Source organism: Pezoporus flaviventris, unplaced genomic scaffold (genome assembly GCF_033815535.1).
Source record: "Pezoporus flaviventris isolate CSIRO_AGI_PZ_B2104156 unplaced genomic scaffold, CSIRO_AGI_Pfla_v1 ptg000031l, whole genome shotgun sequence".
Lineage (NCBI taxonomy): Eukaryota > Metazoa > Chordata > Aves > Psittaciformes > Psittacidae > Pezoporus > Pezoporus flaviventris.
This window is the reverse complement of record NW_026892579.1, coordinates 8,803,177-8,823,398: the sequence shown is the minus strand read 5'-3', so window position 1 is coordinate 8,823,398 and position 20,222 is coordinate 8,803,177. Positions and strand designations below refer to the sequence as shown.

Genomic DNA, 20,222 nt, shown 5'->3' with positions numbered 1-20,222 from the left:
GAGAGCTGATAACACCTTGGCAAGCAGGGAACGGTGAGGTAAATTATCAGCGATATTAAGAAAAACCAGTTAAAAGCCACACCTTTACTGTGGCCTGCCACGTCTGCGGCTGCTGTTTGGAAAGAAGTACAAGAGACTCTCTGTTTAACTTCAGCTTTCTCCCTGGACGTGTGGGTGTACAGGGACGTTTATACGTGCATAAATGCACGCAGACTGGTGCTTACACGCGTTTTGGTATCCGTGGTTCCGTGATGCGTTTTTCCCACCGTGGTGTCGAGGCGGAGGAGGAGAGAAACAGGAGGGGGAGCTCTCGCCGCAGCTGCCGCGCCGCAGCCCGGGCTCCGCCGGCCAGGGGTGTTACCCCGCGCAGGGTGGGCTACCCGCGGCCGGGGCTTGGGGCCTGGCCACCTCCTCCCTTCGGGCAGCAGCACAGCGGCTGCAGCGATCACCCCCCAACTTGTCCTAATTCTGGCGGCTTTGAAAACCGCCGCGTCGTTTTCGGTGTGCCCGCGGAGTGCCGTTTGCTTGCCTCTGCTGCCTTTAAAAAACCTTTCGCTGTGAAGGTTTGTGCCTCTTACGGATTTACCAGCTGGGAAAAATCAGGGCTGCTCGTTTATCTCGCCCTCTCCAGTAAGCAATCACGAGAAGAAATAGCTCAGTAGTAACATTAAGGAGTTAAGCATTAATAAAGACCCTTTGAAGAACTTAGTAACAGCAAATTGTTGCTTGTTACCTAAAAAGCAACTCTGCCAAATGGACTGATGCCCTTTCAAAACACAGAAATAAATAGGAATATGATTAATAGAATATAAATTAGAAGTGGGATGATTTAATTTTGGCAACTCATTTGCACCTATCATTTTATGAACAATTATTTGGTTTTCAGAAGTCCAAATTAGTGTGCTTGCAAGGACTCCAAGTGCAAATTCAGAGCTGGAAATGCAAAGCGTGTAGAACAAAAATACAAAAATACTTGGCAGAGCCTGGCAGAGCACCTTGGGTGTAAAACGCATGCTTGAACAATGGAAGGAAAAGCTCAGGTTCTTGCCGTGACTCAGATACAGCAGGGACCTGAACCTCAGTCTTGCAGGTGACTTAGAGACCACAGAAAGGCAGTTCATGTGGTGTTTCAATTCCCAACTTTGAACGCAACCAGTGAGCTAACCAAAAAAGTCCCCAACCCTAAGCCCTTGAACAGGCAAGACAGTGAGAAGCTTACTCTATTGCACTGTGGTTAGAGCACACACTCATAGTGGGAAGCCTGATCTGCAGTTCCTACTCTTTTTTGAGATGAGTTACAATAAGGAGTAGGAAGCTCCTTTTTCCCTCACACTGAAAAATCCTATTTTTGCTTTGAATGTGAATGGAAACATATTTTGAAAGCCCTGAATTTTTATTTACTTTTTTTTTTTAAGAACATGGGATTCTTGCTTTCCAATGCGCACTATATAATAGATTGATTTAAAATCACCTTGGAAATTTCACAAGGAGTTTGGTCTCATTAAACCCAGAAGCAAAATGTTCACTGATTTCCACAAGATCAGGGTCTCATCTTTGGCTGAAATCTGCTTACTGATACCACATACCCCAGTATCTCTGGCTGGTAGAATAAATGCAAGCCACCCTACTGGTCCAATCAGCCACCTATATTCACCTATTTATGATGTCTGCAGAATCAATACTGAGCACTACTGAACCAGGTTTCTTTACCAAAAATACAGGTTTTCCCACAAGAGATATGTGCTGTCACAGTTCAGTAAATGTATTTAATGTTAAGGTCTCTGTAATGTAAACAGCAGATTTATTTTCTTGTAGCTTTTTGGAAGACGTTTAGATCAATGCCATTGTACGACTGACAAATTTAAGGCTTCCACAGATTCTGACTCTCTTTACAAGTTCATGAGTTACCATTAAAACCTGAAAGCGTTTTGGGTGGATTTTTGTTAGTCATTCCCTCTCCAGTAACAAATGGAATAATTAGACAGTTTCCAAAACTTTTTCAGTACCTACGATGCGTGTCAGATAACGTCAGAACACTCTAAATGCATGAACTTCTGTGTTGACAGTCAATGATCCTCCATATGCTCTCACTAGAAGAACAACTTCCCAAGAATATGTAGTATCATAATGTGCAATGTATAAAGGTAATAACAGCTCTAGAAAAGTAGGAATCGTGATAGTTGCAGAAATAATCTGCCATCAGATGAAGAGAGATACTATTATTAGGACACAGGGAGGTAGAACTTTTGTATCTACCCCTAGACTGTATTAGATATTGGGAAAACAGGATATGCTCTCCGACCACCTCAGGCTTTCATATGGTGGTTGATGACACACTGAGGCGGGCTGGAGGCTGTTTTTAAGGAGATCACCAGAAGTAGCTGTTAAAAGTGAGCCTCCTATCAGGAGGCATAAGTTCACATCTCCATTCAAAAGTCTTTGGAAAAATACTGGGAAAAAAGCCTAACTGAAATCCACTATTTTTGGTGATGAAGAAGTGATGACCAGCATTCAGAATTGGTAGCAAGTGAGGTGAGAAGTGCTTCCATTCACAACCAAACCTTCAGCTGTTAGTCAGGAATAGTAGAATGACAGATTTGATCCTGAAGGCATTTGTTTCAGTCTACTTACCGTAACTTGCTGAAGACAATTTGCATCGCCTGGGCTTGCAAATACGATCTCCAAATCCCTTCCAACATTAAAGGAAATTCTGGTTTTGTTGGGATTTGGGGATTAATCTTTTTGTCAGAGTATCAACTCGGTTTGTTACATTTATGCAGCAAAACAATGCTTTATTACAATATATGTAGTAAGTGTTGAAAGTACTTTTCAGACATTTAACTGGACAAGAACTGTTTGAGGCAATACTCTATTTAGCAAAAGTTCTAAGGTTTTCAATAAATGTCTGCTATCAGCTCTACAGGGAAACTAGTGATAATTCCCTAGTACAAGAATTAACTTTGCCTTTTTCATTAGAATGACTGCATGTATCAGCAAGGTGGTGGTGATTCAAAGCAGAATAGTTGCCTGAGATTGGTTTGCTTTGTTTCCAGCTGAAGGTTTGAAAGAACTCTGAGGCTACGTAAGACTGTGTTTATAAGCAACTTCCCCTTGCGCTGCCTGTCTTATCCCTACTGTGTGAGATAATACATTAGGATTGTGGAAATATGTCCTGTACTTGATGAGAGCTCAACCGTACTGATCTGTTTGTAATAGAATACAGTGAACAAAACATAGAGATGAGGTTGCTGGTGGTGGTGGAGGGGCATAGGAGGGAAACCACCCTTTGAAGGTTACTTGCAGAGTCCCAGGTTAGTTTCCCCAAGTTTCAGAATTCACTGCATTGTAAAATATTGCAGGCAAGAAAAAACAAACAAACAAATCACTTCCCCCTCAAAAACAAACCCTTGACTTCTTGTGCTCGCTCGTGGTGACTCTGAGGCCAGAGCTTATGCTCCTGGGGGGTGCAGAATGGATGGAGCCCACAGCACGAGCCCCACTGTGGCTGATTCCTGTGGCTCCTTGCTGCCAGCGGAGCCTTCTTGAGGGTCTCTGTAAGGTTCCGCTGCTCTTTCAAAATGAACCATCAGATCTGTTTTGTTCCAACTTCTGCCTGGCCCTTCTGGGCAGCGAGGGGAGTGGCAGCGCTGTCGCTTCACGACGGCCATGACCTTACCACTGTGGATGTGCTCTGGGATTTTACAGACTGAGGTCTGCTTGCCACCTCATCTTTTTATGCTCGCTGCTCTAATAGCCAGGACTATGCCAGGTCCCAGGGTCTTCCTCTTCTCAGTGCCACGGGGGAAGATGTGCTCTGTGTCTCAAATCACTCTATCTGAAGCAGGCAAGCAAAGCTCATTTCAGTCACAAAATGAGCAACGGAGTTGCCCTCAACTTTTCGTACTAAAAAATGTCAGTGATTTAAGCTTCAGAAACAGAGGATGTAAATTAGACATTGTTGCACACAAACCGAGCTTATCTTTCACAGGCTAAACAGCGATTTTTATGGGAAGCCTACTCATACCCACACCAAACACCGTTTATTTTTCGACTAGCAGGTCTTTTTTCTTTTTCTTTTTCTTTTTTTTTTTTTTTAAGGTACAATTTTAAGGTGTACCACAGTCATAACGAGAAACCCCATTCAATTCCCATTTTGACTAATTGGAACAATGGACACCCCCGTGCCGTACCGTGTTGTACCAGGGTAATTAGGGACTGACTGCCAGGGAGCGCGAAAGCACAACCCAGGAATAATCAATGCATCCTCCACAGTGTGTGCTGTAATCCAGCACCTCGCCGCTGAACCGCGTCCCACCAAACCACTCATCCTCACCTCCCAGGCGCGGATATATGGACAGCCCGGAGGTACCCAACCTCAGCACGGCAGACAGCCCCCTCTGACCGGCCCGGCCCCGCGGGGGGGCGCTGGGGACACACGGGGGGGAGGAGGGGGCGCGCACAGCCCCCTCCCCCATCCCGGCGCTCCGCCCCCTCCGCTCCGCCCGGTGCTCGGCGCGGCACCCCCCTTTCGCTTTCTCCTCCTCCTCCTCCTCCTCCTCCTCACCCCCCCGGCTCCCATGGCGGGCAGCGGCGGCCGATTCGGTGCCGGCAAGCCCCGCCCGCCGGCGGGCCGAGGCCGGCCTCCCCCTTTCCCCGGCCGCCCCCTCCGCGGCAGCCCGCCAGCAGCGCCACAGCAGGCGCGGGGCCGGCTCGCTCCGCGCTGCCTCTCGCCCGCCCGCCCCGCCGCCCCGCCGCGCCGCGCCGCTCCCATGCAGGCGGGCGGCGAGGCAGAAGATGGCTGACTCGCCGGGGCACCCGCGCCCCTGCCCGCCCGCGCCCCCCGCCCGCCCGCCGCCACCGCCACTGCCGCCGCGCTCCCCCCGGGCCCTCCGCGGCGCCGCCTGCCACCACTGAGAGCCGCCGCCGCTCCCCCCCCCCCCCCCCCCCCCCCCGCGCCCCTCCCGGCCCCCCCAGAGCACCAGCAGCCATTTCATCTCCACCACCAAGTAGGCGCAAAAAATGGCAGAAATGGAGAAAGAAGGGAGACCTCCCGAAAATAAAAGGAGCAGGAAGCCGGCTCACCCGGTGAAGCGGGAGATCAACGAGGAGATGAAGGTGGGTGCCTGTGATGGGGAAGGGAGTGGGGGTCTCCCCCCCACCCCTCGCCTCCGTGCGTGGAAACGAAATAAGAAAGGATCTCTTGTCATTTTTTTTTTTGTAGGATGCACTGAGTGTGTCTCAACTCCGCCTCCTGGGCTGAAAACAGAGACGAATTCACAGGCTGCAAACCCTGTTCATTCACAAGCTTTATTTATTTTTTTAGCATAACTCTCCCTCCTCGGGCTTTTTCAGCTCCTTGGGTGCCAGTGATGAGCCTTTTTTCCTTCCCTTTTTATTTGTTTCTACCGCCATCCTCTCAGGTAGCTGGGAAGCCCTTAAAGTTAGGAAAGAAAGGGACCTCTTTTAAACACTGTATTTCTCTCCTTTTCCCAGTAGCCAGCTGCAACTGTGTAATTAAATTGTCAAAGTACAATGCTGCGGTCCGAGCCGCGCATCATCGTTCTCGCTCTTGAGCGCGGGGACCCCTTTCCTCTCTTCCTCGCTCTCGCCTCGTCCTCTGCTTTCTGTGTTTCGCTTCCCAGTCCATCCCAGCGGCAGAGGTGCTGCTGGAAGCTGGATGGTCGGGGTTGCTTTTGCTGGATGTGTATTCTGCGGAAGGCTGTCCTGCCTCGTAGGAACCGGTGCCAGTCCAGCTGTGCTCTGAAAGTAGCAGTTGAGGCTGCCGCTCCAGATGTTAGGATGGCTGCGATTGCACAAAAACGTTATTGCAGGACTTCTTTTATCATTAGGTCGCCGCTCCAGGCTTGACCGGTCCTATTTTTTTGCGCCCGTTTTCCGTGTCTGTTTGTTTTATGTCTCAAATTCCCCAAAGTTGGGAACAATGTATTGGAGACTTCAGCTGAACTTGTTGTTGTTGTTCAATGTGCAGATAAGTCATAGTCTGGTTATGAGATGAAGCTGCTGCATTTAATTTGAATATGTCATTTATTAGGAGGCTGATTGTAAGTGGAGGACTGCCTGGAAAATGTCACACATTCGCATAGTATGTATAGTATATAGGCGCGTATATAAATATGCATGATGCCTAGTGAAAATGTCTTTGCTTTCCGGAGCAGTGATCTCCCTGTGTAAAAATAAATGGGAATGCACAGTCCCCTCCCTCTCTGCACACCACTGATTTCAGTTAGGTGCCCTTTCCTGCCCAAGGCAGGCGTTCTTGCTCCTGCTGCCTGGGTAATGAGCATGTACACAGTTCTGTGTGCACATTGACTGGAAATGTGGACAAGCGTAGTATTAGGGGAACAAATGCAATAACATGTCGGCACATTTCTTTGGAAACAAACCGTACTAGTTTTGGGTCCTGAGGACTGGTATTATTCTTTGTGAGATATACGACACATCCTAATTTCAGAGAGGGCTCTGTGCGGGCACTGAAGATTGAGAGTCATGGCTCATTGTAATACCACATAGTTTTGAGGACTGCAGAGGTCTGTAGTATAGGGCAGTGGCCCCTTAGAGCATCACCTAACGTGATCTGTATGGATTGCAGCTTTTAAGTTTCATAGGTTCTAGAATTACAAATTAGCTGATTTTAATCAAAACATGTGAAATGTTATCCTGGCTGGATATAAAGGCTGACTGTGCTGGATCCTCTGGGTTTGTTTTGTTTACTTTGGCTGCAGGCACACTCAGCGGTTTGGGAGATAGTTGTTCTTCTACAGTATAACAGATGTTTGTCTGAAAGGGTGAGGAAGAAACAAAAACAACATTGTGTGAAGGAGAAAAATTACACAATTTCAGACTAATGCTTTGGTATTGAGCACTGGCGTTAACCTTCGTGTAGAGTTTCTCTTTTTTTTTAATCACGGGTGGCTGCTTAATGTTAGAAACCTCAAGATTTCAGCTGACTTAAAAATTAAAGGCGGGTAGAAATGGCATTTTGAATGGATGTGATTTCTGGTCGAGAGCAAGATAGCTGATGGCAGAACCTTTCACAAAACACAGGCCACCTTTCAATGTAAACTATGCTGTATATGCTATGCATTTTTAGTAGGACAGTTGGCTGCTATCCCCTGAGAAGAGGAAAGAGAGGGGAAAAAAAAGAAGTGGTTTGCATTTTGACGGGTTAAGAAAGTTAAAATCCTGTGGCGATCATTTACTCTCTTTCTTTACTGGTGAATTAAGATGTCTAGTTGTTCTTCCTAAACCCAAAGAATACAATAATGTAACAAATTCGTTACACAGTGCAAAATGTTTGCAGCAAAAGGACAGAGGTAGCACAATGTGCCCTTGTGTAGGTTCATATCTGTAATGTTCAAACAGGCTGACTGTTTGCCTTAATCTGAACTGCTTTCATCTGGACCAGTGTAAAATAAGCTCTGGTAAGTAATCACGGCAGAGCAGAAAGAAAGGAATGTATACAGCAATAGACAGCCTAAGCTGTAAAAACTGTAACCCGAGTATCAGCAGCAGATCAGATATCAAGGCTTTAAGGTAGGGGAAATGAAAGAGATGAAGGGGAGGAAAAGACGAGAGAGGGAATGGAAAAGTCAGCTTGGAAAGTGAAGGAGAAGTAGGAGGGCCCCCTCAGGGAAATTTGGCTCAGGGATTAGGGAATTTTATCATGGTGTATAGTGACCTACTCAGGTTTCAGCCTACGTTGGATCGAATTGCCTCCCTTTGCTAGCAGAAAGAAAACAGGACTGGTGGATATGTGATTTTTTTATTTTTTTTTTTCTCTCCCCTCCTTCAGATAATAAAAAAGCCGTTGGTACAAGTATCTATTTTAAGTACAGTAAATGCAGGGCACTATGAATGAGCAATAAAATTACCTCATCACAGAGACTCCCTTCAAGATTCACTGTTTGATACAGCCAGATATTTACTCGAGAAGGTTCACAACACCTGACTGGCTTGGTTTGGTCCCTTCCAACAGCAGTGTCACAGCTCAGTTTTGATATGACTGGATGGATATTCAGGTTGCTTGCTCTCTCCTTATGCCAGATATTAAGTTACGTTTTTGTTATCGCTAACCTAATGTACATGATAGTTATAACAAGTTTTAATTTGATACAGTGTCGTGTGCAAGAAGTACATGTCTGCGAGGTTTTCTGATATAGCATTTCAATGAAAACTATATTGAGGAGGAACTGTTTTGTTTTGCTCTGACCTTCACAGCCTCTGTTTTCTTCTAGTTATTATTTACCTTTTGTCCTCCATCCTCCTTCAGATGATAGTTTCCATTTTTATTTCCCGAGGTAGTGTTGTTCACCTCATGCTCTGGAAGAGAGCAGATAGTTACTCTGAAATTCAGTTTGGTGCCATTTCTCACTCGCTGGTGAATACCGCCTAATAGATCCAAAGCTATTGTAATCAGGGAGCCCAGTCCTGTTTTAAGACCAAAATATTTTTTTTTACAGCTTCATTGATGAAAGCACTCATCACGGCGTGGTGATGTCTTCCCCATCCATCTACCCCTCCCCAGCTTATTTCCATTTGCCATCCTGCTGCCAGGCAGCAGTGCTGCTCCAGAGGAACAGCTAGGTGCTCCGCAGTGTTGTGAAATGAAGTTGTGTCCAATACTGGGTTGCACTGGAGGTTCTCATGGGCAAACCAGACAATGTATCCACGTGTCTCTGTCAGTTGAAAGGCGAGCAGTTAATTTGTGCTGCAATTTCACAGGGCTGCTCTATGTGCCTGAAGAGTTTACCATCTATAAATATTCTCAATAACTAATTTGTATCTAAAATTGGGCTTCGTTCCTGATGCCTAGAGCTTAAGACAGCCCCATCTGTTACAGTTTAATAGTAAACTCATCAGAAGATCTTTCAGTTTAGTGTTTTAATATTCCCCGTTTGGCATTTAGAAGTACTACTGTCAGAAGGAGGGAAGCAGTGAAGCAGGCGTAGCAGCCCTGCGCCTGGAGCGAGCCAGATCCCTCAGAGTGCTCTGAAGAGTCCAAGGAAACTCCTCCCTTCTCTCCTGAAAAGCAAAAAAATGTCCTTGGGAAAGTGGAGAAGCAGGGAGGCTTTACCAGTTGTACTATTTCAGGAGACCGATGTGGAGGGCTTGTTTTTTGCAGTCTGCGTGGAAGGAATTCTGTGGGATGAGTGCAAAGGGAGTTGTGTTGTCTGTACAGGGAGCCTCACCTGCCTGTGCGCCACAGCAACAGCACTTCCCCAAACAAAATTTGTATTGCAGAACCGAATGTGTATGTTGGAGCACAAAGGAAATCAAAGCATCAAGACATTTTGCTTTCTCATAGCATAAAATTCAATATGGTGACAACATACATAAGCAAAGAAAGTGAGGGCGGTAAAAAAGAAATCCAAGTTCATACTGTGACCACAGAAACCTTTTTATTTCCTTGGTGTAAGTGAAAAGTTTATTTGTGGGGCTTTGCACTGAGTGGGTTCTGCAGGCAAGGAAATGGAATGGAGCCACTGTGCTTCCTCCCAGATCTGAAATAAACATTCAGCAGTAAAACCTAGAAGAAAATGAGTCTGACAGACTCATTCTCCCCTGCGTTTCCTGCCTCCGTGTTTGCCAGGCCTCGTTTGCTGAAGCCAGGCCTTGCCCCCTGTGAATAATGTTCGTAGAGAAGGGAAGGCAAGAGGTCTAAGATGGAAAGAGAAGCATGGCTCAGCTTCAGAATGTATTAATTAGCAAAGATTTGGGAAAATGATGCGTTACAATGTAAAAAAAATCAAGCTGTAGGTGTCCTATTACGATGAAATGAATCTTAAAGAGGGAATAAATGTGATATTTTAGCATATAAGTTAGTCTCACAAAGGAGAGAAACCACAGTCTGGCGAGTCAACACCCTCTTCTTCATCTTTCCTATGAATAGGAAGCAAATTCAAGTCAAAATACCAATGAGTGTAATAGTTAGGTAGTTATCCTGGCTGTTCCAGGAGGAAGGCTATTTCTGCACATCACAAGAATAGAGAAATCACACAGTTAAAACATGCAAATTACGCATTGCCCTGCAGTGGTGATAAGTGGTTTGGGACCTAGCAGGGGGCAAAAGAAGAATTGCTGTCTATTAGGAAAGAAGGGCATTGGTGGTGGTGTGTGACTGTGGCCACTGGAGCATTTTTGGGCCAGTTTCTTTGGCAGGGATGCGCTGGTTGTGCTGCAGCCGCAGATGAATGCCTGGCAGTTAGGCAGCTGTGATGGTGCACTGTCAGCTAGAGGAGCACAAGAGATTTGGCTCTGGGAGGATGTTCACTGACTGCCTGGGTGCACTGGCAGCTGAAGAGGTTGTCGGTGTTTCCACCACAGCCTCGGGAGTCTGGCTGCTTGGTGCATGTGCAAGAGGCTGAGTGTGGCATGGTGGCGTGAGCACAGAAGCACATGGGGAAGGATTTTGGTGCTTGTCTTCTCAGCTCTGGTGTTGGCCCACTCTGAACAGCACAGAGGCTTGTTCTCTTTGTTTCCCTGCAGGGGACTGAGCATTGCCTCCTGGGCAGGGCAAAGCTAGTTTCTGTGCTGTAATTTTGCAATGAAATCCATGGATCCTGCAAGGCTCCCGTTGGGTTCAGTGGGATTCGTACTGGGCCAAAGGGTCCCAACTTAGCAGTGTGGTTGCTGACTTGGATTTTATTGATGATGGACAGGGCTGTGGGGTTGGGGTGGCAGCCTTCAACCTGCAGAGCCTCCACATTCTTTTTGGGAATGAGTCTGAAAGTAGGCATGGAAGAGCTCAGTGCCTCTGCTGTCCTGTTCTTGCAAAAGCTTGGAATTGCAGCTACTTGCACATCCTTCATCTGGTCATTCATACTTGTCTTTACATCTCCTTCTCCCTGGGCTTTGGCAGGTCTGTCATCTCTCAGTTCAATTGGCTGCTTCATCAGTGCTTCTTTTGCTCTCATGCTTCAACCTCAGGTTGATCCCCCATTCTTGCTTTTCCGAAGCACTGTTTTTACAATCAATCACCCTTCCTTTCACTAACCCTTTTAAGCTTGTACATCGTCCAGTGAGGTTCTGCTGTCCGTGTACAGGTTGTGTTCCCTTAACTTCATCAAGAACTGGGCTTTCTTGCCCTCATCTGCCCCCTCCCTTTTTTTCCCTGCATTCACACAGAGAAAATTAGTCTTGTCTCATCTCATCATTTGTATTTTGACTCTTGCCACCACACTGGTCTTTACAAATCCCATCTTGTTACTGCATCTTGAACCCACATAGATTGGGACTACCATTGCAATGGAATGTGTGGAAACAATGAAATAAGAATAGTGGTCATCTTTAGGGCAGCAGCTTCAGCAAGGATATGGGGAGGGACTTTATAAGAGCAAGTAATGATAAGACAAGGGATAATGGCTTTAAACTGAAAGATGAGATACTGGGAAGAAGTTCTTCCCTGTGAGGGTGGTGAGGCACTGGCACAGGTTGCCCAGAGAAGCTGTGGGTGCCCCATCCCCTGGCAGTGTTCAAGACTAGGTTGGATGGGGCTTTGAGCAACCTGGTCTAGCGGAAGGTGTCCCTGCCCATGACAGGGGGTTGGAACTGGATGAGCTTTGAGGTCCCTTCCAACCCAAACTGTTCTATGACATGACCTGTGTGACCATCAACTTGACTGACAGGATATTAAATGTTGCTGCAAATGGGTGCTGTAGTCGGGAGTCTGAGGGAAGATGATGTACTTCTGTGGATGCCTATCTGTGTGAGAGAGTTAGTATTGAAGAAAACATCTCTCAGCTTTGACTACTAGCTGATAAGGATGGGATCATCCTCTTGGTTTGATATGCATAAAGTACTGTGTAATGAAGCTCTGGCTGTCAGCCACAAAGGGCATAGTTTAAGAGTGATCATCACTGTAATAGGTAAGATAAATTCTGAAAGAGTAGCTTTTTTTTTTTTTTTTTCTTTACCCAGGCATCCTTGTTGAGAAATCACAGTGTTAAAAATGGGCTCACTTTTGTGAGTGCAATATGCAGCCTGGTTATACTCTCATTGAATTTAGTAGGAAATAACCCAGTGATATATTTATTTTTTTTAAGAGTTAAGTTTCTATGATGGGTAATTTCAAAATAATTTGTATTTTTGTCATGATGAGTGTTCATTTTTGTGTGTCACCTGTCATGGGTAGAAACAGTGAGACTTGAAAGGTACTTAAACTTTGTGCCATTACAAACCAAATTTGGTCACTTTGACTAGATTCTGAAGAGACAGACGTGTATGAATTGCAGGAAAAACATACCTATAGCCTTGTTTACATGTTCTTTGACAAGTAATTAGAAATTACTCATTGCCTGAGTTGAACAACAGTGCAAATAAAACACAGAGCATCCACATGAGGCAAATTTAGAGCTACTCCATTTAGTTCCATGGGGTTTAAGTCAGGAAGACTTTGTCACTTGGTCTCTGCCTTGCTGGATTAGTCTCTAGGGCTGTGTCTCCATAGCTGAAATTTAGCAAAGGAAGGGAGGCTGGCAGAGCTTGCCTTTGTGCCTCCATGGACCCATCCAGGTCATTCTGGGTGAGCTGCAATGGCGAGGTTTCACTCCCCATCTCCAGGTCATTTCGTTGTTGGATTCTCAGGAGTTAGAGACAGGTTCTGCGCTGAGAGAGAAGTTTTCTAAACAGCTGAAAACCAACCAACCAAAAAATTTAGAAAAATTTCATGTTTTTGCTAATATTTAAAATACAGCACTGCATCAAATGAGAGTGTAAATACATATATTAAAAATGAGTGTGTGTGATAGCCACATTACACTGTATTGTACTCACTGCAAACTGTAGTAGTGACATAGTTCAGACGTAATGGGATGTCAAAATGCTTACAGTAGAGGTGGAATGATGCCATGTTTTCTGGTGATTCAGGGCAGCACAGGACAGCCATGGAATTGAGTTTCCAGCAGGAGGTCAAGTGAAAATGAAAGGGGGGAAAAAACAAAAGGAAATTGATGCTCCAGAGGTCTACTGTGGGGTTTTGTTTTGGTTTTTCTTTTCCTGAAATGTGTGTTTGTGGCACAATTGCACAAATGATACTCCTGGAAGAGTACAAATTGCTTGTGTTTATTGCTTATAGCTGTTTTGCAGCGCTCCTTGAGTGACAGGAACACCTATGCAATCTGGTGTGATGAATGAGCCAGGAGCAATGCAGGGCTCTGATGTTCTGGGGCAGAGCGTCTGCTGTAGCTTTGAATTCAGAAGCAATTATCATCTGATTAATTTTATTTATTTATTTAAATGACTGGAGAATTGCTGTGTTCTATCATTAGACTTGCTCCCACTCAAAATTAAGCTAGAGCAGCTACTAAACAAAATCTAGCAATGTGCAAATTTGACATGTACCATTTGTTTTGAATTGGTGTCATATTCTCCTTATTCGTTTGCTGGTAGCCAGAGTCCCGGGAGATGGTGCATATCAGGAGCATTATTTTAGATGTCAAGATCTTAAAGGGAAATTAAATTCGGAATTTATTTTTAAAGAATAATGGTAAAAAGCCACGGAGACCAAATAGAAAGGCTTTGTGTGTGGCTTTTTCGTTTCATTTAATAGTTGTCATACTACTTTAAGCTGATCTTTGCCATCGCAATAATTCATTAGCTGGTTTCCTTTGGTAGTTTCCTAAATCCGTAAGCTGCAGAGCTCCATAGCAGTATTTGGTTTCTGAAAGCTCTGTTGCCTGGCTGCAGATTTCTTAACTTACTCCACTAAATCTCCTGGCCCAGTAATGAGCATTTTCTGCAGGAATATTTTTGCCATGTGACCTAGAGGATGTGTTTTTAATAGAATTTCAGAGTTATGACAGTCATGTTCCGTATTTTGCATTTCCATGCAAACATAAAACGTAACCACACGGCTGCTTGGAAATCGGTTGAAAATAAATATGGCAAAACTGAGAAAGGTTTCCTTAAACAAATATAAGAGATGTTTGTATGAAACATTATGGTAAAATGCTTTCATGGTGAAGAGTTTTTAAGTGGTTTGACTATGGAAGGGCTTATAACCGAGGAAGAATGTCTTCACTGTGATTTTATTTGATTTGGTTCATGGGCATCTCAAGGAACTGTAATTGTGTCAGTGACCTGCTCCAGCTGAAAAGATTGTCGCACAGGAAGATTGATTAACTGCTGGCTGAAAAAAATCCCTTCATTTCTGTTATTCTCTCGCTGCAGTCTTCAATAGTTTATGGCAACACAGACAAGTTTGTATGACAAATGTATGTTAAAATATTTCTGACATTGAATACCAGAGCAAAAGTCATAAATAACTCTCCTTTTCATTTTTTTTAAATTACAGACATATGAGTCTCTGTCATAATTACATGTGCCAGTCAGAGATTTAAATGCATTACACTTTATGCACTTGACTTATGAAATGAACATTAGTCTTTGGGGAGGTGGGCCAAACCTGACACTTGCTCGTGTAGCACAGATACGGTTCGATTTATGCAGTCCTCCATTCTTTCCAAATGGTTATTGATTACATAAATAAGTAGGTAATTTTTCTCTTTCAGAACTTTGCAGAAAACACTATGAATGAGCTTCTTGGCTGGTATGGTTACGATAAGGTTGAATTGAAAGATGGAGAAGATATTGAATTCAGGAACTACTCAGCAGATGGGGAAAGCCGCCAGCACATTTCTGTTCTTAAAGGTAATGCGACTTCATGTTTCTGTGTTCATGCAAAGAAGGATTAATATCTCAACCTGTTGGAATTGGCATGGCTTGGGAAGCGTGTTCTGCTGCTTGCTTTGTGGTTGGTTTACATAAAAATATCACAGAGTGTCTCCCGGCCTGAGGAAGCCAATAGGGTATGAGGAAAATCCCTTAAAATTACTATTAATAGGCTTACTAATATACCTTCACAAATAGTACCTTTTGTGAGTCAGTTGAAAGTCCTGTACCTGTGGTATTCGTAAACTGCTCAGCTGGAAAAGAGGGAGCACTTTCTTAGGAGTGTGGCTTTAAGGAACCCTTTTGCTTTCAAAATCAAAGCTTTTTGGCTAGAATTAGAATTCTGGAAGATTTTGAGCTGGAATATTCACAACAGATGTAGGAATGAGAGTGAACATTCACAAAAGGGTCCTCACCCATGTTTATACTATACTGTCTTCTGCGAGTGCTGTAGAAGTTCTCCAGGGATGGGATTTGTTTGGAACAATGCTGGATCTTCATGGTTCAAAACGTAAAAGATCGGATCCAGTCTGTTTGTTAAGCCCTTCTGTTGCTGCCTTCTGACTCTTCAGTTGCAGGGAATGGGTAGGGACTTGTAATCAGGGTAAAGGGAATGCTGCATCTTGACTTATCCAGCAAGAGTTCCTCAAAGGTTAGGTAAACAGAGGAAACTGGCAACTTTTATGTTCATAGTCTGCCACTTTTCACTACATTTGTGGCCAGCTGTGTTTGGGTTTTCTTTCTGATGGCCCACAGCAGCTGTGTATTCAGTAAGTGTTGCAGTGAGTACTGATATCAGAGAGACAAGTTGTGAAGAGAGATGGTTAGGAAAAAGGTGGAAAAATTAGACCTAAAGGTGGAATAACCTAACCGTGTTAAAATTGAATGTTTGCAGCTTGTTAGTTCTGTAGTGACATTGGTGATCAATATGTATTTTTCATTGAAAATGTGATGTCATTAAGTCACCTTTGAATAAACTTGTACTTGAGTAGTGATGTGATTCATTTATTTATGTTTTAATAATAGATCCTTTATTGAATGGTTTATGGCTTCAGGCTATGCCTGATGAATTTTGTGATATACTTCTTTTATAGACACATGATCTGAATCATATGTTTTATGTACCAGAGAAAGATGTCGAATATCTGTGGCAGGTAGAAACCTTTGGTGTATGCAGTCTATGGGAGGGGAAAAAGTAGTGGTTTTTTTTCTGAGAGATGGGAGGAGAGGGAATAATAAGAATTAAGTCCTGCCCCATAGCTAACTGAGGTGCATTAGAGAAATTCCTACAAATAAGAATCCTTAGGTAACTTGTGATTAAAGAAGTAGAATAACAACTGTCATAATTTCATGTGCACTTGGCTATAATTTCAGTATTTTGTTTCTTTCTTTAAATCCTTTCCATTAAAACTCCACATATCATTGCTAGAGAATTAGGAATTCTTTTATTTTTCAATTTATGCTTCTTATATTGGTGAAGTTATAGTACACTGAGTGTGATCATCGTGCAAACAGTAGAAATAAAGGGACAAGAATAGGGTGTCATTGATTAAACCAGGCATACTAAGGGTGTGCATGACGAAATAATCCTATCTTTTTTTAAAAAAAAAAAGTGTGAATTTTATTTTTAAAATATAGAGCATTTCTGAAGAATACTGGCAAGTATCCATTTTTTAAACAGAGGACATATATAGGGGTTATTGTGCGCTCTTCTTGTATTAGGGTAAGTAATTTAATGAGGAGATTGGTGACAGTATGTAGGGGCATTTAAGAAATCTAGGTGTCATACTGTACAATGTGTTGTTTGTGTTTTACAGAAAATTCTTTGCCAAAACCAAAATTACCTGAGGACAGTGTTATTTCACCGTACAATATCAATCCAAGCTACCCAGGGCTTGCCACAGGAAATGGACTATCAGACTCACCAGCAGGGTCGAAGGATCATGGGAATGTACCGATTATTGTCCCATTAATTCCACCACCTTTCATAAAGCCACCAGCAGGTAAATCCTAATGAATGTTTAAAAATGGTTACCGACATTGACACGTCCTGAGATTGCTAGATCATGACATCTTAGTGATGGAGCTAATTTCAAAGTGTTTAAAAGCAGTCGCAGAGAACTTTAAAACAGAGTGGGAGAGTTACTTTATTTGTTAGTATTCTTGAAAAACTTCTACAAGTGCAGTGACAACAGACTTGTGCTGCTTGTGACTCCCAGCATGCTGGATTATACTCTCAGCACTTCAAAAACATCTGCTTTTTAGAAAGAAAAAAGATTTTGTTCTGATGAATGAAGGCTTTAAATAAGTTAATGGAAGATGATTAAGTTAAAAATAGGCTCCATGAAAGAAACAGTGGAAGAGTCAAAGCCATCAACTCAGTATCATGTCTTTATATTAGGTTAACAAGCTCATCCTGGGAAAACTGTCTCTTGACTGTTACTGAAATCCCTGACCGTTGTCTCTTGAGAGTTTAATACGATCATGACTACCAGGAAGACTGCACTGACATGTTTTACATTTTCATTAGATTTTTATCAGGAGTGATTTTATAACATGCCATTCCTGAGTTTGCATGAAAAATGATGTATTCCACACTGCATGCTGCTTACCATAATCTGTGAAAGGAACTCTTAACAGCTACACCATGGTGATTAACTGCTGTGTTATTGTTTACTGCTGTACACAGTGTGATAATTGGTAGATTTAGAGCACAGAGTGACTTGCAGTACCTACCAAAGAGCAGTAGCTATCTGCATGCAGGGAGACAGTTGGCTAAGGAGTCCCCACCAGGTGTGAGGATGCTCCTGCAGAGGCAGAACAACTTGTAGGATCAGGTACCAGGTGTGAGATGGTCACCTCTGCCCTTTGTTGCGTTGACTAAAGGTAACTATAAAATACCGATTGGTCCAAGAAAGCGTTTGCCTGCTGACAGTCATGGGGTAGACTACAGTTGCTCCTCCCAACTTATTTTTAAGCCATCGACTTTTATCTCTAAAAGAAGTATACTAATATGCTATGAATAATTTTCAGATGTTACTCAATATGCATTCTTTGCCAAAGACTTTTCATCTATTTTATATGATATTTGCTAATTACCAAAGCTATTTGGGCCCATTCCTGCAGCCTTTACACAGCTAAAGATCTCGGGCCATATGGGCTGGATCCTCAGCTGTTGTTGATTTGGCCCTAAAGCTTTAATCAAGGGCTTGTGCCATCCCAAGCTATTTTCTCCTCCAGTCTGAGTCACGAATGAATCCAGGATGCGAACACAGGGCTATAACATGCGTTGTGCAAACTGCCACAATTGTGGGATTTTTATGACATCGAACAAGCAGGAGGATGGAGCTGTGAAGTAGAAAAACAAATTACTGCAACAGTAGTTAAATGGGCACAGGGGAACCTCATCCAAGTCAACTGCCTTGTCTTCTTTGCCTGTCCGCCTATCATGTGTGATCCCATATTCAAATGTAATGCTAAGGGTAATGTGCAGAGAAGGCTATTCATGAGTATTTTCCAACTTTAGGTTTTTAATTCATAATGAATATCATCGTTTTACTTGTATAGGGGATATAAATACACAATCTCTGCCTCCTCTGACTTAATCCTATGATCAGTAATGAGCACTAGATTATCATGGTTTATGAGCAGATGAGTATATTTATCTCACCTTTGTTTTAGAGAGCAAAGTTTGGTAGGACCAGAGAGGGAGGAGACCCACAACCTTTGTGGGATTTGCAATAAGCATCAGTAGTAATTGTTTTGTTTTATCTTAGGGCGTAGGTGCCCTAGTCATGATCACCCAAAGAGCCTGGCAAGAAACAACTGGTGGATACAAGTAGAAAAGGGAGTACAAAGGAGCCAGGAGAGCCAGCGTGTAAGGCAGTGGTCTTGGCACTGTGCTTTGACACCATTATGTGGGCACTACATCAAAGCAGAAAACTTCAGAGTGATACAAAGCCAGACAAGAGTAACTCTGGGGATGTTTTCTCAGAGCCCCTAGCAAGCACAGGGGTGACTTTGGAAACAGCATAAAGGTGCTTCTTAGAACAGGCAAATGAAAAAGACGTCATTAATTGCTAGAGCTGAAAGTCAACATTTTCAACATGGGAGAGAGAAGGGCTGTGGCTGACCTGCCACAAGAAGAGAAGCTGCTTACATTTGTTCAGGTTAATAAAGGAAGAAAGGAAACAGCAGAGAGAGGCAGAAAGAGTCCAAGAGAGAGCGTCAAGGTTAAAATGCTGCACAGAGAAAGGGACTTTTGCCACATATTTTGAGTGGATGCCTAGAACAAGGTTACCATACAGGCCAGAGAGAAGCCCAGGTAGTGCTGCACTGTAGAGACTGAAGTGCTGAGAATTAGGATGAGTCCAGACTTTGTGGATGGATGGGGAAAACTTTTATATACTGTACAGAAGAAAAATCTACAAGATTTAAATGTGTCTCAAAAGAGAGTACCTGCAGGTGGAAATGATATTTAAATCGTGAACCTGAAGGAGAGTAAAGATGGTGGTGTGGTCTGCTGTTATTGAGCAAATAATAGAGAGTGAGCACTCAGGGAAAAATTATTAAGACTTAAATTCTTATTGCATTGGTTTTGATCTGAAGGGTTAGCACCAGTAAAGAAGTGTCAGAGAGACAGGCTGAGGTATTTATTCAGACAGGAGAGCAGTGGTGTGGAGAGGATAAACAGATCCAAGAAACAGTCACAATGAATTATTGGTTGAATAATTTTGGCAGATAAGAGGCAGAAGGGAATGAGCAGAGCATGGGGGCTGTTCACAGAAGCCTGAAGGGAGGAATGGGAAGGATACCCTGCAATGTGCACTGGTGTAACAGTTGGACAAGTAGAAGCAGCACTGGGATAAGACAAGAGTCAGGAAGCCAAGGGAAACAGGTTTTCCAGGGAGGCAGATATGATTCTTGGTATCAGAAATTGTTACCAGAAGTAAGAAGGAGGAGAAGGAATACTGATCCTCAGCTATGTCTAGGAAGCAGTCACTGAAGATTTCAGCAGATAGGTCTTTCTTGAGTGTGTTTGAAAACTTAGAATGGTGTCCTGTCTATGTTTGTATTTTGTATGAACAGGCTAAAACCTTGAACAGTAACAAAATTATCTTTCCCCCCATGCTTGTTTTACAGGAAAGTGTTGTGTGGGTTTTAGTTTTGGGTTTTGTGGTTTTTTTTTCTTTTTTTTTTTTTCCTCCTCCTTTTGATAACCAAACAATTATGAGCAGTCTAACTAAAATTATACCTCCAAGCTGTTCAGCTCTCTTTCAGTCAAATGAAATATTGGGTAAAAATTGGCTATACAATCCAGGAAAACATTAGAGTTCAACCTGACCAAGTATGAATAGCTTCGGTAAAGACACTCTCTCCTTGCTATACCCAAAAACTACACCTAAGAAAGGCTGAGTTAAATGCCTGGGCGCTCTGTGGTACGCTGTCTACAGGCTCGGGTTATGACTCGTTGGTGCAGGGCACTAAATCTAGTCATGGGAAGCCTCCACAAAAACGATACCACTTACTCAAAT

The 20,222-nt window shown here is 43.5% G+C and overlaps 1 protein-coding gene across 6 annotated transcripts in view; it reads left to right on the top strand.

Moving 5' to 3' along the window:
• Nucleotides 1-4,933: 4,933 nt before the first annotated feature.
• Nucleotides 4,934-20,222, top strand: part of SOBP (sine oculis binding protein homolog) — a 119,690-nt gene continuing 104,401 nt past the window's right edge. For 5 of the 6 annotated variants that reach the window (XR_009744538.1, XR_009744539.1, XR_009744541.1 and 2 more), the window contains exons 1-3: nucleotides 4,934-5,115; nucleotides 14,529-14,667; nucleotides 16,506-16,691. Coding sequence is in view for 3 of the 6 variants with exons in the window: in XM_061460195.1 (XP_061316179.1) it covers nucleotides 5,020-5,115; nucleotides 14,529-14,667; nucleotides 16,506-16,691 (421 nt within the window). In the remaining 3 variants the exon portion in view is untranslated. Of the gene's footprint in view, nucleotides 5,116-11,624; nucleotides 11,886-14,528; nucleotides 14,668-16,505; nucleotides 16,692-20,222 lie in introns of those variants that run through there. The other variant, XM_061460196.1, reaches the window with a different exon arrangement.